We start from the raw sequence: 26,894 nt of genomic DNA, 5'->3' as shown, positions 1-26,894 counted from the left end.
ATATGAAATATCAGCTGTTTATCTCCTGGAAATATATTCTTGCTATGGTAACCATGATAATCTTTTAGATTGCTCATAGTGTGTGGCCACAATAGACTCCATACTGTATATTTCATCAATATTAGTGTACCCAATATCTCAAAAATGTTTAAGAACTGCTGAACTCTGTTGGAGAAAGTCTCACTCTGCACCTGACTTCCTCCACTTTAAATTGATGCTGCGGTACTACACTCTGGCTCTTTCCTCTGCAACAGTAAACTACTTCAACACCCTCATAAGCATGCTGACCCGACAAACCAAATGCCTATTTCACACTTTTAATGCACACCTTCACCCTGTTGCTCCCCCTCCTCCTACCACCTTGTCCACCTCAAACTTTGCAACTCACTTCACTGAGAAGATTTCTACAATCAGGGAAGAGATCTCTAACCTCTCTCCCTCCCCTAATACATCTTCCAATACATCACCCAACCCCACTCACTCGACTGTTCTATGCGAACTTGCACCTACTACAATGGAAGAGGTTTCTGCTCTGCTCCGGTCCTCCCACCCCACCACCGGTTCCCTAGATTCTATTCCCTCATATCTCATCTGCACCCTGTCTCCCTCTCTTGCCCTTCCTCTCACTAAAATTTTCAATCTCTCCCTTTACTCCAGCACATTTCCATTACCCTTCAATCATGCAACCATAACGCCGATTCTAAAAAAGCCCAACCTTGACTCCAACTCCCCATCCAACTAGTGCCCTATATCGCTACTGCTGTTTGCCTCCATGATCCTTCAGAGAAGTTTGTATGCGAGATTGACAGACTTCCTTGAATCCAACTCTCTGCTTGACCCACTTCAGTCTGGATTTCGTGCTTGTCACTCTATTGAAAATGCTGTGACCAAAGTATCCAACCATTAAATTGCTGCTAAATCTCACTCGATCCTACTTCTCCTTGATCTTTTTGCTGCTTTTGACACTGTTGATAATCAACAGCTTCAACTTATTCTCCATAATCTCAGTCTATGGGATATTTCTCTCTCCTGGTGCTCCTTCTACCTCTCCCAGCACTTTTTCAGTGTTTCTTTCTCTGACTCTGCCTCTTCTCCCCCATCCCCTCTCTGTTGGCATTCCCCAAGGTCATGTCCTTGGTCCCCTACTGTTCTCTATCAATACTGCCTCCCTTGGTAAACTCATCAGCTCCTTTGGCTTCCATTATCATTTATGTGCAGATGACACGCAAATCTACCAGTCCTCTCCTGATCTCTCTCCTCCCATTTTGACTCGTGTCTCTGACAGCTTCTCCGTGATTTGCAACTGGATGGCTGCTCACTTCCTTAAACTCAAGCTGTCCAAAACAGAACTGCTGGTTTTTCCTTCCTCAAGTGTTGCTACTCCTGTGTCTGTCTCTCTCCAAGTCAACGGCACCACATCACCTCTACCTCACAGGGTCGCTGCCTAGGTGTTCTCTTTGACTCTGACCTCTCCTTTACTCCTCATGTCCAGTCGATCACCAAATCCTGCCACTTCCATCTCGAAAACATAGCTTGCTTCTGCCTCTATTTAACACCAGATGAGACTAAGGTGCTGGTGCATGCCATTCTTCTTTCTCACTTGACTACTGCAGTCCCCTTCTCAGTGGTCTTACGTGTTCCCAGATTGCACCGCTGAAATCTATAATAAATGCGGCGACGAGGCTCATTTTCCTATCTGCCTTCATCCCCCACACCTTCCCCCTCTGTCAGTCCTTTCATTGGCTTCAAGTTAGATATAGGGCTCAATTCTGGTGCTTGCTTACAAGTGCCTACATAATGCTGCTACAACCTACCTATCCTCCCTAATAAAAAAGTATGTCCCGTTGAGGCCCCTGCGCTCTGCTGAAGACCTATGTCTATCCTCTGTCCGTATTCCCACATCTGATGCTCGCCTTCAAGACTTCTCCAGGGCTGCACCTTTTCTGTGGAACTCCCTTCCCTTATCCGTTAGGCTTTCACCCAGTCTCCACTACTTCAAAAAAATCTTTTAAAACACACTTCTTCAGGAAAGCATATAATTTAAACTGTTAGCAGGTTTTCATTCCCTCCACCCCCCACATGACTCCTCTCCTGCAACTGTCAAAAATAACCTACGTTCTCAGTGAATAATTTTCTAGCAACCTATTTCATTACTCCTACTTATACCTTTTGTGTGATTATACCCCTCTCCCCCTAGCATGTAAGCTCATTGAGCAGGGCCCTAAACCCCTCTGTTCCTGTGCGTCCATTTGTCTGGTTACAATTACGTGTCTGTTAGTCCACCCATTGTACAGCACTACGGAATTTGCTGGCGCTATATAAATAATAAAATAATAATAATCATAATAATATGTTGCCTTAAAGTATGAAATTAATGAACGTTGATGCATGAGTGCATAATTCTTAGATCACTATGTGCCACTGAGTAATTTATCCTGCTTTTACTCACACCTGGACATGAATTTTGGAGGTATACAATCAACTGGGGTAAGAGCTAATATGAACAAGGCAGATGCAACACTCACAATCTGTTCCCCATAAAGGCACATCCTCTCAAACTTGGTCAAGGAGGCTGAGACTAGGCTTGAGGGCCTTCAAAATTTTGCTAATCGAAATAGTGAAACCTCCCCAATGCTAAAGAACCTTCTTAACAACATTATGTTCCTGTATAAAGACACACTTACTCTATAGCACTTTTAAATTCAGTTCTCGCTGCTGTTTGCTATGCTACTGATCAGATAAGCCCTCTTCATTTTGTCACAATGGCCGTGTGTCACACAGTATATCCTGTGTACTATTATGGTATTGCAGAAGACCCTTATTTACCAAAAATACATTTAAATATAATACATACACTGTATCTCTTAATGCAGGACAAATTTTAGATTTTTTTTTTTTTAATTCTTTATTTTTGTGCCAGAGAAATACAACATTGGCTTCATTTTTGTCATTAATGCAAGTAGTAGTGGTGTACTTTCGCTTGTCCTCTTTGACATGAGAGGATGGCATTACATTTTATATTAAACAAGGTTAAACAACGTACATTAGAAAAAAGTTTCGTCTAGACCTGCAAGGTGTTTACTAAGAGTGGTGCGTTGTGGAGTGTTACAAGAGGGTAGGTGTATGTTCGAGAGGTAAGGCTCAGTGTTGGTAGGAAGGTATTGTGTTGGAAGGGCAACCCTCTCTAGTGGATATGGTTCGTACATGCCAGTTACACTAGGTGGTTATCGTCTAGGGAGTCGGTTTACTGTAGGTTTGTCACTGAGGGGAGTAGTGGCCAAGTGTTTAGGGGGCCTAGTAGGCCCTGTTAGTCTAGGGGGTGAATACCCTGATGGATCCGTGTGTTTCCACTTGTGTACACACTTGGTTTGTTTTTAATACCCCTAACCTAAGGGGGATGGCGGGAGGGGGGATGTCTCGCCTGTTGGTGTTGCTGTTAGAGGTAGAGGAGCCTATGTGGTGGGCTCCTGGTCTGAGTTATAAGGTACTAGTGGAGTAACAAGTAAACAAATAAACAAACATTGACATCATGTGTTCTGATAACTGGGGCATTAGCTGCAACGGTAGGTTTCAGTCAATGTTAGTGTGGCCCTTCCGACCGTCAGGTCGCGGGTAGACTTTCGGTTGCCGCTCTTGGAGTGAATGGTCTGGTCGTGGCAGGATCCCCGAACTTTGTGGAGGTGGACCTCGTTGGAGCGGATGCTGGTGGCGGTAGTCCCAGTGCTGTGAGCAGTGATGGTGCCTCGGAGAGAGAGGTGAGGGTGTGGGTTTGTCCTTGGTGGGGCACCATGAGGGTTCCTGGTTGTCCCCAGCGGTACTTTACGCCAGCTGCCCTTAGTTGCGTGGTGAGCGGCGCCATTGTTTTGCGCCATTGCAGGGTTGATCGTGTCAGATCTTGGTAAAAGGTCAGTTGTGCTTCTTCAAATGGCATTGGCGTTTTGCCCCTTAGTGCTGCCATGATGCGTCCCCTGTCCTGGGATGTAGTGCAGCGCAGTATGACGTCTCGGTCTGTGTTTTGTGAGGCCCTGGACGGGGCTGAGATTCTATACACCCCGTCTATTGCCAATTTCTTTGCAACAGCTTGGGGTAGGATGTTTGCCAACAACCGTCTCACATAATGAGGCAATTCGTCGGGTGATATAGTGGCTGGTATGCCACGGATTTTGACGTTGTTACGTCTGTATTTGTCCTCCAGTGAGGTAAGCTGCAGGGCTAATGCTTGGTGAGACTTGGTGAGCTGTTGCACCTCTGAATGTACCTGGGAGAGGTCAGCTTGGATGTCTACTATGTCCTCTTCAGTAGCCCTCACTCTGTCCGTTGTGTTTTGCATATCAGCTCTCAGGATGGCAAGTTCAGCTGCTAACACCTTGTGGAAATCCTGGAGTAGAATTTTCAGGTCATGTTTGGTTGTGGGACTAGTGTCCTCTGCAGCTTCAGGGGGCTTTGGGAGTGTGGGGAGTGTTTTGCCCCTCTCCTGTGGGTCCCGTTGCTCGGGAGTGTCGGCCAGTGTGTCGACATGGGTGCTCTCCGTGGGCGCCATCTTTGGCGGCGCTTGTTTCTGTAGCAGGGCTCCTATGTCCTGGTGAGCGGCCGGGGGCTGTTGTTTCTGCGATCGCCGGCCCATGGCTGACATCTGGGCCTCCGGTTCGGGTTCCGGTGGTGATTCAGGCAGGTACACTGTGTCCCGTCGGTCGTATGTGCCGCCTAGGAGGGTCCCCCAGTCCGGGGTCGCTCGCGTGGTGTAGGCCCCGTGCTTGCGTCTCCGCCTGGGCGCGTTTTTGGGGAGAAAAAAGGGCATCAATCGGTGCCAAGGTACCTCCTGTGCCTGCTGCTGTTTGGTAGGTGTACGGATGGGGTGTATAGGCTGAGATTCGGGCGAGATTGTATTATTTCAGCCGGAGCTGTCTGAAATTGCGTCCATGCAGCTCCGGTGCTGGCTCCGCCCCTTAGATTTTATTTTGAATCATTTTTTGTTATCACCTACTCACTTCTGAGCACAGCTGTCATTTAGTGTCAACAAGCAGTTAAAAGAACTTTTTGAAATCACAGCACTGTGAAATGTAGGGAGGTAATCAGCATTGAAACTCCTCAATTCGTATTGGTTGCTGACACCACATGCCACCCTGTGGTTTTTAAAAGTATCACAGAGTTTTGGAAATTTCAAGATGGATATTTCAACACTGTAAAAATGTTAACCTTTTAAATAGTGATTACAGTTAAATTTACTATAGGTTGGCTAGATGAAAACACTAGTAATCTCAGCAATATAGTTTAAGGTGATTTATTTAAAGAAAATTTCAGGTGACAGAATCACTTTAAATGAGTTATTCCAGATGTTTTCTGAGCAAAACGGAATCAGATATATATGCTTTTAAAGTGTAGGATCAAGTTAAAAGAAAAGAATACAGCTATGTAGGTAGAAAATTGCTGCCTCACTGACTTCCCAGGAGGTGAGCCAATCAGAACTAAATTGAGCAGTCAATCAAGTGAAGTTTCTGTCCGTGAGTATTCTCTCCTTCATGAGAATCTCTGGTAACGAACCTGTATTACATATATTACAAACATTTCTAAAATGTAAGAAGGAGATTTTATATGGTAGATTACACATTACTATGGTGTTATAATTGATTTGAGAGCCAAGTGTTATTAAGGTAACAGTCAGTAATCTATAACACAGTTTTTTTGCTTAACTTTTCCACCAATCTTTCTAAATTGTGTTGTGGTGTTAAGACAAATAGCCTGTCCATGCAGGCTGAGAAGTTTAATCACTGCCTTTTCTGGGAAAAGGCAATGTTTACACTGCTGCCTCACACCACCTCTAGAAGCTGTCACTCGGACAACCACTAGAGTGACTCCCCGTGTTGCACAGAATGAGGAGATGCTGATTATTCACAGCACAGTGATTGACACCCATGATACACTAGCACTCCCAACACTTCCCTGTTTTGTCTGAGAAAGCCAATGGAGACAGCGTGCCCACAGTGAGATTAGTGCACAAGGGAAAGAAAGATAAGTATAATGTTTTTTTTATTAAATGGAGGGGGTGGGGGTTGAATCTAAAATCACATTGGGAATAGATATTTGTATTTCTAACACTATAATGTTCCTTTAACTTATTCCTCCATTTTTTTCTGTCTCCTCTCAGAGGATGCTCACTAATCAACCCCTTTAAATTTTCTGAGTATTTTTAAAATAGTATTTAATATTAAAATGTGTAATGACATGGCTCACTGAAATGTAAGCTTTGGGAATATTGAATAACTAAGTAGAACAGCTGAATTCATCTTTCAGTTCAGATAAGACATTTATAGAAATGTGGTGCCATTAATGTGGAGTCCAGTTTGTTTTAGTAGTCTGCCCATTTATGACATTTAAAATGTAGTTTAATCATGTGTGGGTTTATTTATGTATTTATTTATTGTAAAGCTTTATATACATCTCAAAGATTCTTAAAAATATATAAATATATTTTCAGTATATATTGTAACACACGCACACTTAAATAGTAAATGTTCCAACAATCTCATACTTTTTTTAGGGGCAGCTTCTGAAGAGAGAATAATGGGAGTAAATAAATGCTACTCACTAATAGTATTAACAGACACTTTATGGAGTAGAGGCTAGCTAGTAAAACGTAGTGACAAGATATAAAATGAGCCCTCAGTGAAAAATCTCTACAGAAAATACCCTACTGACATTAATGACAAATTAGCCCCCTGTGAATTATAGGACAAAATTGCCAGAATTAAAATAAATATATATATATATATATATATATATATATATATATATATATATATATATATATATATATATATATTTGCAAAATGAACAAGGCAAATAGTCGTGCATCTTAGAAAAGAAAATTCTAAATTGTGTATATTTTTAGATGATTTTAGAATCATTGTACATCATTGTACATCATTGTACAATCATTGTACATCTGTTTGTCTTCCAACCATCCCTTTGGAAATTAAGCAATACATAATGAAAGTACATGTGCACACTATAAGTCAAGTAATATTGCTTTCAAAAGAAGAAAATACAGTATTATTTCTTAAATCTCTGAACATTGACTACACAGACAAGCAAATGAAAGCAGCTGACCACGTACCCACACACCTTGGCAGAGGTGCACTCCATACACGACGTCCACCGCCAAGACAGATGATTTCAGAAATCCCTTCTAAGCGATATCCAGATGAACATGTAAAAGTAATAGTATCTCCCACTCCAAAATTTTGTCCATGTCGCTTTCCATATAGTGGAACTCCAGGATCACCACAGGGTTCGAGGTTGTATTCTAAAAGAAGAAATTAATCATCACATATATCAAATATATAGACCATACCATCTGTCTCTTACCTTCTAAATGTATTCTTAGATTTTCAAAAGCCAGTATAATAAATATAACATATATATATATATATATATATATATGCATCAAAAAGTAAAAATTGTACTCTAGTGGTTAACGTACCTTGAGTGCACTGTTGTTCCCTATTGTCAGTAGTCGAACCATTTTAGAAAGGTTTGACTTCTTACTTGGGGTGTGCTGGGCTACTAGAGCTATAGGAGAGCCAGAAGCTTCTGCTTAAGAGTTTCCCTTAGCTCTCCTGAGATAAGGCTTGCATTTCAGAGCTAGATCATTAGCTAAAAGAGGCAGATGATTGCTCTCAGCCAAACAGCTAAGCCCTGCACTGCTGGGCTTAGATAAGAGAGAAATATTTCAGCTCTCACTGAGGCTTTAATGTAGGTGAGAAGTGGCACCTTGTGGACCCTAGGTTACAAATCAAATCATTGTAAAGTATTTTACTACTTATAATGGGATGGGTAGTTGTTATGGACTTGAAGTGTCATTCTAGCACTATATAAGTACAGCAGTTAATAAACAAGTTTAAACTGAAGCAGGGATTGAACATCCACCTGAGAGACCTAGACATCAACCTCTCATGTAGAGAACAGCTTTAAGGATATTCATAAATGTCTGAGATGTTTGTGTGACCATAATGACAGAGGCATTACAACCTGAACTTTCTTCGGCCTAGCTAAGGACAAATAGGGCAAATACACATTACATTCACATTTGTTACACTAGTTTGTATTCTCATGTGTCCCTTTCATAACACACATTGCTAGCAATTTCTACAGATCTTACTTTTAGTTATGTGACATTCACATATGCCATCTTATTAATTTAACCCCTTAACGCCGTTACGGCGTTCTATGCCGTCCCGTGCGGCAGCATAAAACGCCGTAACGGCTTTGAGCCCCTAGATGTCCGGCGTACTCACCTCCGCCGTGATCCTCTTCTGAAGGGCTGCCTCACAGCCCAGGCAGCCCTCACCTGGCAAATGAGGCCCCCGGGGGCCATGTGATTGCTCTCAAAGAGCGATCACATGGCCCCCTATAGCTGGCTGTGGATCTGCCAGCAGGGGGACTGTCTGAAATGTCAGACAGTCCCCCTGCTGGTGGGTAGTGTTAAAAAAATATTATTAAACATGTTTAAAATAAATTAAAAGTATTTTTATATATAATATATTTATATATATTATACATATAATATATATACATATTATATATATGTAACATCATATAAAGTGTATTTTAATCTTAATATTAGTATGTATTAATATTAAAAAAACACTTAGAATGACATTACATATATATAATACGTGTACATATTATATATATAATAGATATATACACATATATTATATATATACATATAATTACAATAATAAATTAATTAAATTATAAAATAAATAAAATATTGAAACAAAATTTAATATAAATTATATATTCATATGTAATTTCATTCTAACTGTATTTTTTTATTAATATATATATATATATATATATTGATAACAAAATACACTTAGAATTAAATTCTATTTATATCTATCTATATATAAAATACAAATAACCGCAAATATATATATATAAATATAAATACATATAATTACATAAAAGATTACATTAATATACACGTCGAATTTAAATACCTATAAATGCATATATATTAAAATTCTAAGTGTATATTTAAATAATCTTTTAGCATAATTATGTGATTTGATTAATTAAAATTAGATTGAGATGCCTGACAACACAGGGAGAAAGTGCAGAGAATTGAATTCGCAAGCACTATATTTGACCCTGTAACTCTCCAAGACACCATAAAACCTGTACATAGGTGGTACTGTTTTACTTGGGAGACTTTGCTGAACTCAAATATTAGTGTTTCGAACTGGTAAATTGTATTACAACAATGATATTTTAAGTAAAAGTGACATTTTTTGCATTTTTTACAAACAAACGGCACTTTTATGGACTATATTATTGTTGTAATATGTTTTACTGTTTTAAAACATTAATATTTGTGTTTAGTGAAGTCTCCAGAGAATAACAGTACCCCCCATGTACAGGTTTTATGGTGTTTTGAAAAGTTAGAGAGTCACATAAAAAGCTTGCATTTCATTTTTATGACATTGAAATTTTACAGATTGGTTATGTTGCCTTTGAGAGCGTATGGTAGCCCAGGAATGAGAATTACCCCCATGATGACATACCATTTGCAGAAGTAGACAACCCGAGGTATTGCAAGTGGGGTATGTCCAGTCTTTCTTAGTAGCCACTTAGCCCAAACACTGGCCAAATATTAGTTTTTTGCTTTTTTTCACACAAAAACAAATATGAACGCTATCTTTGGCCAATGTTTGTGACTAAGTGGCTACTAAAAAAGACTAAACATACCCCACTTTCAATACCTTGGCTTGTCTACTTTTTCAAATGGTATGCCATTATGGGGGTAACTCTCATTCCTGGGCTACCACAACGTCTCAAAGGTAGCATTACTAATCTGGCAAATTTCAATTTGAAAATGAAACATTCTATATTTGACCCTGTAACTTTCCAAAACACCATAAAATATGTTAATGGGGGATACTGTTGTACTCGTGAGACATCGCTGATTACAAATATGTGCATTTTTTATGACATTCACAACTAACATGTCAGACGGAAATACAAATGTAAAAAAAAACCTTATTTTCTCACATTTTGTTTAAATTTTATTCATAATAAATTATGTTCCATATACGAATAGTTAATGATAAATTAAAGCCCTGTTTCTCCTGAACAAAATTATATATAATAAGTGTGGGTGCACTTAATGTGACAGCGGTGAATTACGGTTGAACAGACATATTGCGCAAATTCCAGTTTTTGTTTACGTTTTGTTTTGATCAGAACGTGTACTATTGACTCCGTCCTGAAGGGGTTAAGCTAAAAGAGGAAACGTGACTTATTGTCTGATGGATCTTTCAGAGTGATTTACACTGATAAATCAAATTGCATTTATGTGAACAAATCTAGAAATTTGTGATTTCAGGAAGAACTGTGAAAAATTATTCAGCAACGTGAGGCTTCTAATGTTTTATTATCCGCATCTCAAAAGAGTTATTTTTTTATTCATACTCTAACAAAAAGGCAGTTTGACCAGTGGGAGCAGATGCGCATGCACCAATGTCTGTGTATGGCATGGTATACCAGATTCTCTCCCTAAGCTATAGAAACCAAGAGATGTACTATGGTAATGTGTATAAAATGGGAAGAACTGTTTTAAGCAAGATCTTAAACTTTTAGAAGCCATGCATCGCTTACACCAAATGCATAATGCTGTTTTTTTTTGTTTTGTTTTTTTTATGGGAATTCCCCCCCCCCCCTGAAAATGGGCTTAACATGCATGTTAAAAGCTTTCCCGTTTTATGCAAAAAGAAGAAGAAACGACAAACAAAACATGTTCTTCCAATCTCCACCATAGGAATCTCACTCAGACAGGAAGCAAGAGATATTGACCATAAACCTTCTCTTGTACATGGATCCTCTATGGATATCCAAGCATGCACAATGCAGCACACATTACATCTTTGTCAAAGAAAATAATGAATGATAAATGCTGCCAAGTTATCCATTTACTTGTTAACAAGGTCCTTATTAATTATTTTTGGAGCATGAATTATGAATTATGAAGAGCTTGCTACTTTTTATGAGAATCTGTGATATTATACTTTTTTAATTAATTCTCAGATATAAAGCAACGGACATATGAATGATATGGGAGTTGAGGAATGGCTGAGAGATCTGTCAGTTCCTGGTTTCACCAAAGAAAATATTAGGTAGGTCAGATTATTTGGAAAAATGCATTCATATACACATTTGCATTACAAATCCATCATAGTGATTCTATTTAACTTCTTATTTTCCCTGTTCACTGTGTATATCTCTATTTATTCCTCTCTACTAAAATGCATTACTATGCCTCGTTTCATAAACCTGCACGAATAGAGTAGAAATGTATTTATGTATGTATTTCAAAAACAGATATAAAAATTAGGCATCCTTAGGTTAAAAATCATCATGCGCTTTTCCCGAAATATACATTTATTTTAACGTTTGGGAACTTAATAAAAGTGTAGAGTACTAAATTAAACATATTCTAAATGGTGTGCTGATTTAATTTCCTTACCAGAAAATGTAATGTTAAATCCTTCATATGATATTGAAAAATCTGAAATAAAACGCAACTGCGCTCGGAAATTTCCATAGAGACCTGCGTTGATTGCTGTAGGGAGCTCGGAGCCAGTCAGTCGTGCCAGTGGCTGAGTAAAGCTACCATTTTCAGTGATTAGTAAATAGTCATGAAGATCTTCTAGATGAAAGGTGTGAAAGGTGAACTGTACTCCTGTTGGAAAAGTAAACTAAGTTGAGAGATGGAGATTGTCTTTTTCCAAAATAATTCAATATGTTATTAAGTGTTATATTACTTGAAAAGTCATGTTTTTCATTACACACAGTACTTAGGATAATAAGAGTAAGATTGTATCTTGTTGAATGTTAATTGCTTTTTTAATATAATATAGCATATGTAAATTCTAATCATTTTGTAGAAAATGGCAATATATGGTTCTTCATAAAAAGATACTTTGCAAAGCACAATAAAAAACTAAATAAGAACACATTATTGCAATTACTATAGTAATAAAGAACTTGCAGAAACTCCTTCACCTTTGCATCAGGACACATGCTTTATACTGACATAAATACATGTTCATTAATATAGACAGTTATAAAAGATAAAAGACAGAGAGACAGAGAAGGACACAGACAGACAGAGAGACGGACAGACCAATAGAGAGATGATTGATTGATGGATGGATGGATGGATGGATGGATGAATGGATAGATAGAGAGAGGGATTGATAGATAGATAGATAGATAGATATATAGATAGATAGATAGATAGATAGATAGATAGATAGATAGATAGATAGATAGATATTGTTTGGAAAAAAAAATATATATATTTATTTATAAACATAGATGACGTGATAAATTGTGGAACATCAAAAAGTGACAAAACCTCTCCACTGATATTGGAACCGTTGAAACTGCATTGCTTCACATGCAATCCCTATACCCTAAAAATCTGCCTCAGACACAGCAGCTGAAACAGTATGTTTCTACACTTCTCCAAGGATGCATATACAAACAAGCACATACAGTCGTCACTTTTTCAAATGACAACCCAAGGCTATGAAGAATGTCTAAGCAATGACATGTTTATTTAAGACACATTTTCACTAACACATGGTTTATGATCCTAAAGAACTAAAGAGCAGTCATGGACTGTGTATTTTCCTCCTTTTCGGATTCCTCAGTACCCATGTGGGACTGGTCAAAAAAGAGCAATGTACCTGGAAGCATGTATATCTGACCACTATTGTGTTTAGAAGTAGAATCTATATTCTGTATTAGTGTCCTATTTAATGTTTACGTGACTTAAATCTAGTGCTAAATCCTGCTTGGCTCATTTAATCATTTTTTTCGTAGCTGCATTCCTTGACAGCTGTCTTACACTCTATGCTCAATTCTTCCGTTTCTTAAAACCTTTGTATCTGGCCATTTAAAGGACTACCAATGTAACTTTCTTTCACTAAATTCTGCACCAGTTTTAATCAGTATTCTCTAACTTCTTGCGGAAGTTAGCACGCCTTTTTTTCAGAGTCTTATAATATGTGTTGTGTTTATTTTTATTTATAGATTTAAATGGCATTTATCCTTCCACAAGCCTTTTATTCTCAGCACATAATATTAATCAGCCTGAAATATAGCTGATCCCTCAATAAGAGATTCCACTTCAACTCCACTGATGTTTTTCCATCTATACTTGGTGGAATATGATACCTTTTTATACCCAAGCAAAACAAATAAAGATACTTTTAAAAGTTTAATTGTGGAATACAGCTAGATAGACATTAAACTAGTAAATTGCTATTTGATTGTTCTTTTGGCAATTTTAAGAGAAGAGTTAGCTATGCACTACTTCAAAATGAAAAAAATAAACCTTACTTGAGCCTGCAAGCAGAGATATAATCAGACAGGTTGTTTCACTATGTCTCAATTTGTATTGCTGCAATATAAGCATCAGGACATCTTTCAGAATGACAAAAACGTATTTACTGTCTTTGGATAAAATTGTTCCTTAAGGTGTACAAAACTCTTTCTGGATGTATTAATAAATGAATCATAACCCTGGTACAATTAAAATACTCTGGCAATAGAAAAAATATGAATCACCATTTTTATATGGTATAATTTATATATAACTGGCATAACATAGGGTAGAGTCATTGTGTTAGCACATATGACTGCCATGTCAACTAAATAAAGATAAGATATAAGAAGTCTAAATCTATTTAACTATATTCGTTTTTGAATATACTTAAGGATAGATAAACAGTTTAAATGTCAGTAGTTTGGTTAGATATATGTCTTGTGTATGTTTTTTTTACAGAAAAAAGCACCCCTTGTTTTATATTTACTATATAGCTAAAAGGTCATTTTTTGACATAGTTGACAACAGCCATCAGCATCTTAGCTGGAAATATGTCTGGAATAGCCCTGATATACAGAATAACACTAAGAGGTAGTTTACAGAAAAAAACATTGTTCCAATTAAGGTGTCTTTTAGCAAAAACAGCTTTCACACCATGAGCACTTCTAATCAATCCAATACCCTGAATTGCTTGTTTTTCATGATGCCATTTAATGCACTGTTCATTTCGCTTTCCTAATGGACTTGGAGGAAGCAATAAGAATGTGGGTACACTAAATGTGACACTTAGTAGCAGTAACTGGCCAAATGTAATAGAGATGCTCTCTATAAAAAAAGAATGAATTGCTTATATTATTAGCACATTAGATAAAGTTACAACAGTCTTAACAAAAGCTGACTCACAAAAACATGTTGAAGAATAAACAATGAATGCTACAAATTATTAGCATTTAAGATAAAATGTACCTTTTCCGTGAGTTACTTCTATTGTCCATGTACAGTTTAAAGAATTGGGATAGATCTCGGGATAACCTGGAGATAAGATTGTCCCACTTGGACCTCTGACATCTCCACCACATAATGCTAAAAATAAAAATATATATTATAACTTTACCACGAATGCATTAAAACATTTTTCGAAACATTGTAGTTTGTGAAAATTGATAGTTTACTAATTAAGTTCTCGCCGTCATTGTTGCTGCTTGGATCCATCAGCTGAGCAAAACTTTAGATTCATCTCATCAACCACAAGCTCAATCAGTGTAACAGGAGAGCATCTGGTAAACAAAGGTAATTCTATTTCTTCTGTTCAGAAAAGATGATTAAAATCTGAATTGTTTAAAGATCTATTGGATTTGATTTGAGAAATTAATTATGCTAATTATTGCTCAAGCATTTCCACCAATTTGACATTTTAAAGATAATGTATTTGAACAAGATGATCTTACAAACCTATATTTATAAACTGACAGAGTTTAGCTAATATAATTATTAACCCTATTATGATAGATAATGTGCCAGGACTGATATCATAGGATTTACAAAACCCCTTGTGCTGAATGGCTTATGCCTTCCATTTACTAACAAGTGAGCTGAATTTCAGAATTGTGTTGACAACCATCCTGTAGAATAAATGGAAAATAATAGTCTTAGGAATACAAATCTGTATTTGTAGAAAAAAAAAACGTTTTTGCCCTTACCATATTCCTGCACCAATTTACCTTGGTGCTGGGTTGCGCTCTTTCTCCACCAATGTCAGTCGATGGGGAGATCTAATTTACTTGTGCATAGTAAATTGTGTTTTTTTTTTAATATAAAACAACAGTGAGTTTTTTTCACTAAACTTTGAATTAAAAAAATAATTGAAATTCTCAAGCTGTGACTATATCTGTTTTAGAGAATTTTTGCAAATTAGCTAATTTTACTTACATTTGACACATTAGATTTTAATTTGTTACAGAGTTTTCAAAACTGATTTAAACACAAATGTGTTTACAACTTTGGAATGTCTAAGTTAAATATGTATCTGGATAGCCCATTTGAATTGTATCAGACTGATGTGTAAATAGTTTAGGTTTCCACTCTAATTACACAAGTGATATAAAACTAGCTTAGGTGCACACTAAGTCAAAGGGCAAGCAATAACATTTGTCCCTTTCAATAGTCTTTTGCAATCTGTCTTTTTTTAGCTTTTGTGCAAAGTCTTAATGTCTTAATGCCACGACATTGTTAACCATTGTTTGCTGTGCCTATAGGATATCAGCTACACCTCTCCAAGAAAATTTGCCAAAGCCAAAACAATGGACTTGTTCTCATGTATCTCTCATACTGAGGGAGCTTAACAACATTTGTTTTGGTTTTGGACATTACTTTTTTGGTTTTGGCAGTACCCTTATTAAAGGAAGGAAATGGCAATTCTCTCCAATAAAACTATCCTGGTACAATAAGACACTTATCTCTCAATAAGGAGACCAAGAGGCACAGGTTTGTATTGGATTACTGACATGAAGAGTTTATAAAGGACTTGAAAAAGGGAGTAGGACAAATGGAGAGTCCCAGTAAAAAGATTCCCTTTCCCAGTAATACCAGCAAAATCCAGGGATTAGGTTGAAATCCACACCTGCGATGTCTGACCTAACATCCCTCCCATAAGGGCACCCAAAATAGGAATAGGGAGAGCTAAGTATCCTAAAAGGGAGGGGGGTTAAAAAAAGATGTAGTCCACCTGCAGAAAAAACAAAAAAGAATAATAAATCAACAAATACTATGCCTAGTTACCTCTGCACTGCAAGGTGCCAGTGCCTACCTGAACCAATTGTTACTCAAATGAATCAAGTTAAAAGCAAAATTAAAGTGTCAAATAAAAAGTGCTACCCATAATGTACCAGAGTACTTTCATAGGAGGGGATTGTCCTCTCCTTTCTTTGATAAGGTTGCTGCCATTGTTTTTTTTCTCTACTGAGACAGGTATATTGGGTGGAGATTACTAGTTGTTTCTCTCCTCAGCTTTTTAATCATTACAGTATGAGTCTGTATTTGTCTGATTTTGTTATGTTACCTTAGCTTCTGAAAAAGTTAGGGTTTATTCTCTATTTTAATTCACATTGCTCTAGCCCATTGTTTCTCTTTTTTGGGGGCGACCACAGGGCTTACTAATTTTGTTTAAGAGTTATTTCTCTTGTTACATGTCTGTTTTGGATTGTTTATGATCAATGTTTATAGGACAATTTTTTTTTTTATTACAGATACAAACATTTCCCTTAAAACAGAAATGGAAGAACTCATATTTTATGTAAGGCAGCTGGACGGTGTTAATTATGAAATAAAAAATAGTGAATATAGATTAATGGTTATAAAAATGTAAATAGTATTACATGATCGGGGCATTAATAAACATTTTCATACACGTGGTACTATATGAACACGGCCCATTGCTTGCATAATGTAAAAATGCCTTCCCTGTTTGGTGTATAATTGTTTTCAAAGAGAATGTAATGTATGCTGCTATTGCTTCCCCGTGTTCGTTCATTCTTCTCTTCTAATTGCTCCTTTTTTTCTTGTTTTGCCTTAGGGTTATTTGTGTTTTGTCACTGTATGTTTCTTAGTATGTAATGTACATCTATCTCTTATATTGAATTTAACTGAATGATGTTGTATCCCTTGCTGTTTATCTTTCTAAATTGTCCTACTGTATTTAATGATCACATATAAATGTATTTTTACTTTGCATTCCATCCGATGGACAAGTCAACAGAATAAAAAGAGAAACATATTTTTTACTTCACCCAGCAAACTTTCAGGTATTAATTGAAGCTCGGAATACAGTGCACTTAATTTATTTTACCCTTTGTCTGCATATATATACTTTTCTCATAACTAGGTTATCTTCTTTATCATCTTTAGCTGTACATCGCCACTGTATTTTCATTGCTATTTTCAGTGAATGTTTTTCACCAATATTTGATGTACATATAGTTATTATTATTTTAGGTGGTAGAATTTGGTTAAAAACATTTAAACTGGATACAGTTATCCAATATCCAATATCCACCTCCTCTCATTTCCATTATTTGTCCCACCTAAGTGTGTTCTAACAATCATTTCTGTCCAGAGGCATTCCAGCCATCTAACAAGCCAGCAGAAAAAAATAGAAACTTGATTTTCACTGAACAATATTCTCCCACCCTTCCATCCTCCTGCCCACTTTGGTTCCTTCTTACTTTAGTCATACAATAAATACAGTATGGAGAAACTAATTAATACAGGCTATAGCCACCTGGGTGCTAATCCTCACTGGTACTCCATCAAATACCAATATAAGTAGTAACAAAACAAGAAAGAGAATGCACACCAGAAATCACAGATAATAATCAATCTGGTTTAATAAACCAATACTAGTTTCAAACACAAAATAACAATAATATATAAAGTGATACAAAAACAGGCACACAGCATAAGTAATAAACAATAACAGTTTAAAGGCCCTTGATAAAGGCAACCAGGAGGTGCCGAAACGTTGGGGGGATTATTTTTGATTCCTGTTTCTGCCCTATTAGGCTTGTGCGAATTTTGGTAAACTATTATTGTTTATTACTTGTGCTTTGTGCCTGTTTTTGTATCACTTTATATATTATTGTTATTTTGTGTTTGAAACTAGTATTGGTTTCTTAAACCAGATTGATTATTATCTGTGATTTCTGGTGTGCATTCTCTTTCTTGTTTTGTTTCCTTCTTACTTTAGCACATGCTTCTCCAGCTGCTTGAGATATTACTCACTTTAGTCCTCAAACCCTCTATATGTTACCAGTATCTGCAATAATCGGTTAAATAACTTGGGTCATCACCTCCAAATTCCCCATGCTACCTCTTACCTCAACTCCCTTCTTAAACCTTTAGTTTGTAAACACACAGATTTTCTAGCTAAGTTATTTTCATAAAAAAACTTCAGTGGCTTGATCTCAGATTTGCAGAACTTGTTGGCACTTTATAAATTCTAGTAATAATAATAATAGTAATTATTATTATTATGACTGACACTTTTTTCTCTCTTGTCATTTATATATATATATATATATATATATATATATATATATATATATATATATATATATATATAGAGATATGTCATTTATTATTCCTATTTGTATATCTATCTGAAATATACTACTTGATTTCATGAGTTTCTTACTTAAATGACTTTAAAACACATTCAAAATCAGTCTATGTTTGCTTTCAACGTGCAAGTCAAACACTTCTGTCATTGATATGTCTTCATGCATATTAATTCAATATCTATATACAATTAATTCAATAAAACCTTAAAAGTAAAATTAAAATAGGTTAGTATTGACTTATCTCTAGATCAGATGAGCTCAACACTTTCATTCTAATTATTCTATTTTGATTTTCTCATTGTCATCAGTCATGGGGACATTCATTGGTTTATATCCCCAGACCACTCTTTCTTCAAGTTTTAATATGACTGTGTGCCGTCACATAAAATGTTGATTTCCACTGCAACCAGTGCCGACTCAAAGGTCATTGGTGTCTGGTTTGATAACTGAAAATCAAGCTGCCCCATCGTAAAATTTTCTGCTGACTCTATTCTTGAAAAGCTTTATTGGAAACCTGCTTAATATTGAAATCTTCGCTTCAATAATTACATTAGACATAAATTGTAAAGATTAGAAAATTTTAACAGTGCTAAAATAACATGCAAAATGGAAATTATTTAACAGCTAACTCTGAAATGAACTGAGTTTTCTAAGACACAAACAAATTTAAGCACAGATGTTCTTTTCTTGTGTCTTTGTATTGATCAGAGGATTTATAAAGATTGTAAATGTCTTATCACAGCATGATTGGTAGAGTTCTCATGAGTATAGAGATGCTATACTTTTTACAGGGTCATTTCAATTCCTGCCTTCTGGCGATATTGATTTTCTTTGGTTGTAACTTTACAAACACATTTGTACAGTTGTTGCTCCCTGAATACAATGTGAAAATTAACTGTTATATATGTGTATTGCATACACTCAAGTGGTTCCCAGTTCTCTAGGAGCAATCCAGAAGAAGTGCAATCGTTAATCACAAAAATTGTCTGCAAAATAGGTGACAGGGCTCTGTCTGTGAACTCGCCTCAATGTGCGAACCTATATAAATTTTTTAAGATGCGTTATCAAAAAATTATTCTGGTGGGGTCTAACTGAATCACTTATGATTCTTACTTTGGGAGAGTTTCTGCATTCATTTCCAATGTGATCATGTACGTTGTATTCTTAATTTACTTTGATATGCAATGAAAGTTTTAAAGACATTTCTTATTATAAGCCACACTGGACTATTTTAAATTTCAATGATAACTGTTTATTTTAACAACAGTAAGGCAAATTCTTAAATATATTTTGGAGTCACAATTCTAGCGTTTAAATTTTTTACCTGGAAAAAAGGATACAACTTCATACTTAATTATCAAAATATAGATACGCTAGTTTAAAAAAAATCTAATAATATCACATAGCCAGAGTTCTAACTGTAACAATCATACATGGATTTCTTTACATACACTAAACACACACACTGGACACTTAAGTAGAATTCTACTGCCTTTAAAGTACTAGTTTGAGACAGGTAGTTATATGCCAATCTCCTTCAAACCTCTACCCACCCCCTTCCCTCTTTTTCTCCTCCTTTGAAATTCACTCAATTTGCTTATTTAAACCCATATCTTCAAACATTGCAGTTATTTATCGGCCCCCTGGTTCTCGTCTTCTCTTCCTTGACCATTTTGCTGCCTGGCTTCCATACTTCCTTTCAAGCAATATCCCATCCCTAATTCGTAGGGATTCAACAATCCCATAAACCCACCCTTGTCATCAGTAGCTTCAAAACATATTTTAATCACCGCCTTCTTTGGCCTTATCACAATGGGCCAATTCTCCCACACATGTAGCTGGCAATACCCTAGATCATATTTTTTTCAAATACATGCTCAGTCTCCAATCTCTCCAATCTCTGATACACCATTTCCTCTATCAGATGACAACCTCCTATCATTTGTTCTTGTACGCCCCCACCCCCAATATCCTCAATCTAATCCCCCTCAACTCAGGAGGAATTTGAATTGTCTTGATCTCCAGCAGCTATCAACTGTAATCCATTCTGAACTCTCATCCATCCCTACCCTCTCCTGTCCCTCTCTGGCTATCTTCTCATATAACACTACCCTCACCTCTGCCCTAGATGCTGCAGCCCCACTCCAAGCATGCACCTCAAGGAGGGCGTGCCTCCAACCATGGCACACTAAGTTAACATGCTACCTGCAGAGATACTCCCGTTCAGCTGAATGCTGCTGGAGGAAGGCCCGCACCTTGTAAGACTTCCACCATTATAAATTAATTCAGTCTTTACATAGCACAGCCCTACCTCTTATCTCTTGTTAGTTCATGCTCACGCGTCTCTTTAATACCATCAACTCTCTCCTTTGCCCACTTCAAGCCACCCTTCAAACTGACTTTTCGGCAGATAGTCTTGCATGCTACTTTCCTGGCAAGATTGAACAGTTAAGGAAATAATTCTCACACCATTTGCTCCTCCTTTTCGCAACCACACATAGACCATACCTTCCCTACCCTACAGGCCTTCTCCCCAGCTACAGAACAGGAGCTTGCTTTGCTTCTCCTCTCATCCCACCATCTGTCCGCTTGATCCAGTACCTTCCCACCTTTTCAGATCTCTCTCCCCTTGTCTTGTACCAACCTTAACACACATTCTAAACTGCTCTCTTTCATCTGGTGTTGTCCATGCTCTCATTTAGCATGCTTCTGTCGTACCCATCTTCCCCTTCCAACTATCGTCCCATACCCCTACTTCCTTTTTCCTCAAAACGTCTAGAAAGACTTGTCTTTACTCGTATGACTCACATCCTAGATTCCAACTCCCTCCCCTTTAATCTGGCTTTTGCCCCCCTCCACTCTACTGAGACTGATCTTATTAAAGTTATGATGACTAGTGATGTCGCAAACATAAAATTTTCCGTTCGCAAATGGCGAACGCAAACTTCTGCAAATGTTCGTGAACGGGCGAACCGGGCGAACCGCCATAGACTTCAATAGGCAGGCGAATTTTAAAACCCACAGGGACTCTTTCTGGCCACAATAGTGATGGAAAAGTTGTTTTAAGGGGACTAACACCTGGACTGTGGCATGCCGGAGGGGGATCCATGGCAAAACTCCCATGGAAAATTATATAGTTGATGCAGAGTGTGGTTTTAATCCATAAAGGGCATAAATCACCTAACATTCCTAAATTTTTGGGAATAATGTGCTTTAAAACATCAGGTATGATGTTGTATCGATCAGGTAGTGTAAGGGTTACGCCTGCTTCACAGTGACAGACCAAACTCCCTGTTTAACGCACCGCAAACAACCGCAAACAGTCCATTTGCACAACCGCAAACTCCCCATTTGCACAAGGTTGGATACCAAGCTAGCCATGTCCCATTCCTTGTCCTCACTGATGTAATTGAAGGTCTCTTCCTCCACCCAGCCACTTACAACACAAAGGGTCCCCGAAAGGTGACAACAAGCCCCCTGTATTTTTTTTTTTTAGATGTACTGTTACACCCGATATGAGTTGCACTGGTGTGACACTGTGCCCGCACACGTGTGAAGGAAACTGACTGCTATTATTTCACAGTCAAATTTCTAGTTTTTTTTTTAATGTACACTACTGTTACACCAGAGATTGGCCCACGTCATGCCTATGCCCCCAAAACGTTTGTGCGTGGGAGTGCTGGAATGACGTGGGCCAATGGGAGCCTGAATCAACTTTTGGCTCCCACTGCCCCTTTAAGAGCGAGCTCGTGACTCGAGCCGTGCTCCTAGTGCCAGGTGGGCCACGTGACCGATCAAGTCAGAAGAGGAGATCAAGCCGCATGCGGCTCGTGTTGAGGCAGGAGTGATCCAGCCACGTGCGGCTCAAGCTTAGGAGCCAGGTCGGTCCCAGGATAAGGTAAATACAGCCACAACCACTTATCCCAATCACACACCTTTCCTAACGTCCTATCCCATTAAAAGCATATTACCGCGTATTTAATAAAACAGATAGACCTCCTACTTCATCCAGGTTTCCGATCGATGGTTCGATATTCTGAGCCCTCTCTGATTTACTGTACAAGACTATTCAATATTCCCACAAATTTTATATAGCATTTTATGTTTGTTTGAGACCACCTTAAAAATATTGGATATCGCTAAAAATCATGATCACTATATATTTTCTCTACAAACCTCTAAAACGAACCAAACTACTCATCCATCTGCTATACCACTTTATCCCTCCTAGAACTAGTGCCCGGTAAAATACTTGACTCTTACTTACCCACACTCAGTCATGCCACACATTTCACCACTACTCTCACTGAATCCCTCTGACTACGGCTAAATTCATATTCTACATCAGAACACTACTCCTAAGATTGGGTTGTATCCATGTCTCGGGTCTTTCATTTAGAATAGGGGCAGCTTTGGTCTCCTTCAACACTGACACTCCAGTGCATATTATTAAAAGATTGGGCAGATGGAAATCCTCAGTCTACAACCGATATATTCCTCATCCCGAGAAAGAAATGAGGAAAGCTTTTAAAAGTTTGGCTTTGTAAATTTGATGCAATAAGTGTGTTTTTCTTTAATACCTTTTCACCCTCTTTGCATGAACCCGATTTACATATATTACTAATATGTTTCTGAACATATATATTATATTATTCACTCACTCACTCTCTGGGCCGGCCTAAGACATCATGCTGCCTAGGTCCTACGATAAATGACTATGGGGGATAATGTATAAAAACACAGGTTACTGGCTATGGGGGGGATAATGTATAATAACACAGGTTACTGGCTATGGGGGGGATAATGTATAATAAACACAGGTTACTGGCTATGGGAGGGATTATGTATAATAAACACAGGTTACTGGCTATGGGAGGATAATGTATAATAAGCACAGGTTACTGGCTATGGGGGATAATGTATAATAAACACAGGTTACTGGCTATGGGAGGATAATGTATAATAAACACAGGTTACTGGCTATGGGGGATAATGTATAATAAACACAGGTTACTGGCTATGGGAGGATAATGTATAATAAACACAGGTTACTGGCTATGGGGGATAATGTATAATAAACACAGGTTACAGGCTATGGGAGGATAATGTATAATAAACACAGGTTACTGGCTATGGGGGGATAATGTATAATAAACACAGGTTACTGGCTATGGGACGGATAATGTATAATAAACACAGGTTACTGGCTATGGGGGATAATGTATAATAAACACAGATTACTGGTTGTGGGGGGATAATGTATAATAAACACAGGTTACTGGTTGTGGGGGAATAATGTATAATAAACATAGGTTACTGGCTATGGGGAAGATAATGTATAATAAACACAGGTTACTGGCTATGGGGGATAATGTATAATAAACACAGGTTACTGCCTATGGGGATAATGTATAATAAACACAGGTTACTGGCTATGGGGGATAATGTATAATAAACACAGGTTACTGGCTATGGGAGGGATAATGTATAATAAACACAGGTTACTGGCTATGGGGGATAATGTATAATAAACACAGGTTACTGCCTATGGGGATAATGTATAATAAACACAGGTTACTGGCTATGGGGGATAATGTATAATAAACACAGGTTACTGGCTATGGGAGGGATAATGTATAATAAACACAGGTTACAGGCTATGGGAGGATAATGTATAATAAACACAGGTTACTGGCTATGGGGGGATAATGTATAATAAACACAGGTTACTGGCTATGGGACGGATAATGTATAATAAACACAGGTTACTGGCTATGGGGGATAATGTATAATAAACACAGATTACTGGTTGTGGGGGGATAATGTATAATAAACACAGGTTACTGGTTGTGGGGGAATAATGTATAATAAACATAGGTTACTGGCTATGGGGAAGATAATGTATAATAAACACAGGTTACTGGCTATGGAGGGATAATGTATAATAAACACAGGTTACTGGCTATGGGGGATAATGTATAATAAACACAGGTTACTGCCTATGGGGATAATGTATAATAAACACAGGTTACTGGCTATGGGGGATAATGTATAATAAACACAGGTTACTGGCTATGGGAGGGATAATGTATAATAAACACAGATTACTGGCTATGGGGGATAATGTATAATAAACACAGGTTACTGCCTATGGGGATAATGTATAATAAACACAGGTTACTGGCTATGGGGGATAATGTATAATAAACACAGGTTACTGGCTATGGGGGATAATGTATAATAAACACAGGTTACTGCCTATGGGGATAATGTATAATAAACACAGGTTACTGCCTATGGGGGATAATGTATAATAAACACAGGTTACTGGCTATGGGAAGGATAATGTATAATAAACACAGGTTACTGGCTATGGGGGATAATGTATAATAAACACAGGTTACTGCCTATGGGGATAATGTATAATAAACACAGGTTACTGGCTATGGGGGATAATGTATAATAAACACAGGTTACTGGCTATGGGAGGGATAATGTATAATAAACACAGATTACTGGCTATGGGGGATAATGTATAATAAACACAGGTTACTGCCTATGGGGATAATGTATAATAAACACAGGTTACTGGCTATGGGGGATAATGTATAATAAACACAGGTTACTGGCTATGGGGGGGATAATGTATAATAAACACAGGTTACTGGCTATGGGAGGGATAATGTATAATAAACACAGGTTACTGGCTATGGGGAGGATAATGTATAATAAACACAGGTTACAGGCTATGGGAGGATAATTTATAATAAACACAGGTTACTGGCTATGGGGGGTAATGTATAATAAACACAGGTTACTGGCTATGGGGGGATAATGAATAATAAACACAGGTTACTGGCTATGGGGGGATAATGTATAATAAACACAGGTTACTGGCTATGGGGGATAATGTATAATAAACACAGGTTACTGGCTATGGGGGACAATGTATAATAAACACAGGTTACTGGCTATGGGAGGATAATGTATAATAAACACAGGTTACTGGCTATGGGGGATAATGTATAATAAACACAGGTTACTGGCTATGGGAGGATAATGTATAATAAACACAGGTTACTGGCTATGGGGGGATAATGTATAATAAACACAGGTTACTGGCTATGGGAGGGATAATGTATAATAAACACAGGTTACTGGCTATGGGGGATAATGTATAATAAACACAGATTACTGGTTGTGGGGGGATAATGTATAATAAACACAGGTTACTGGTTGTGGGGGAATAATGTATAATAAACATAGGTTACTGGCTATGGGGAAGATAATGTATAATAAACACAGGTTACTGGCTATGGGAAGGATAATGTATAATAAACACAGGTTACTGGCTATGGGGGATAATGTATAATAAACACAGGTTACTGCCTATGGGGGATAATGTATAATAAACACAGGTTACTGGCTATGGGGGGATAATGTATAATAAACACAGGTTACTGGCTATGGGGGATAATGTATAATAAACACAGGTTACTGGCTATGGGAGGGATAATGTATAATAAACACAGGTTACTGGCTATGGGAGGGATAATGTATAATAAACACAGGTTACTGGCTATGGGGAGGATAATGTATAATAAACACAGGTTACAGGCTATGGGAGGATAATTTATAATAAACACAGGTTACTGGCTATGGGGGGTAATGTATAATAAACACAGGTTACTGGCTATGGGGGGGATAATGAATAATAAACACAGGTTACTGGCTATGGGGGGATAATGTATAATAAACACAGGTTACTGGCTATGGGGGATAATGTATAATAAACACAGGTTACTGGCTATGGGGGACAATGTATAATAAACACAGGTTACTGGCTATGGAGGATAATGTATAATAAACACAAACACACAAAAAAAAGAATGCAGCTTCAGAATTAATCTAACTTGTATGCTGTCTAGGAGGTGGGAGGGTCTTGGAGGGTGGATCTGCTGCTGATTGGCTGGAATGTGTCTGCTGACTGTGAGGTACAGGGTCAAAGTTTACTCAAAGATGACGAATAGGGGGCGGACCGAACATCGCATATGTTCGCCTATCTCTACCAACACTCCTTCAGTGTCTCCAATGATACCTCCTGTCCTCGTCCTGTCTCAGTCAGAGTCCCTCAAGGTTCAGTTCTTGGTCACCTTTTGTTCTCTCTCTATACTGTCTCTTTTGTCAAACTTATTAATTCATATGGATTCCACTACCACCTGTATGCCGACGATACCCAGATATACCTCTCCTCCCCTGACCTCTCCTCTGCTGTCCCACAACGTGTCACCAATTGCCTTTATTCTATCTCTGATTGGATGTCCTTCCACTTTCTGAAACTCAATCTCTCTAAAATCACATGGATTACTGTAATTCCCTCCTAA

At 37.6% G+C, this 26,894-nt stretch overlaps 1 protein-coding gene across 1 annotated transcript in view; it reads right to left on the bottom strand.

Annotated features, from left to right (window-relative positions):
* CSMD3 (CUB and Sushi multiple domains 3) overlaps positions 1-26,894 on the bottom strand; it is a 1,213,223-nt gene that overhangs the window by 470,804 nt on the left and 715,525 nt on the right. Inside the window, exons 21-23 of the mRNA XM_063451130.1 lie at positions 14,363-14,479; positions 11,528-11,743; positions 7,115-7,303 (exon numbers count right to left, since the gene is read on the bottom strand). Coding sequence (XP_063307200.1) covers positions 7,115-7,303; positions 11,528-11,743; positions 14,363-14,479 — 522 coding nt within the window. The remainder of the gene's footprint in view (positions 1-7,114; positions 7,304-11,527; positions 11,744-14,362; positions 14,480-26,894) is intronic.

The sequence above is a fragment of the Pelobates fuscus genome, chromosome 4, assembly GCF_036172605.1.
Source record: "Pelobates fuscus isolate aPelFus1 chromosome 4, aPelFus1.pri, whole genome shotgun sequence".
NCBI lineage: Eukaryota > Metazoa > Chordata > Amphibia > Anura > Pelobatidae > Pelobates > Pelobates fuscus.
Note: the sequence above shows the minus strand (reverse complement) of the source record. Positions and strands in the feature narration are given on the sequence as shown.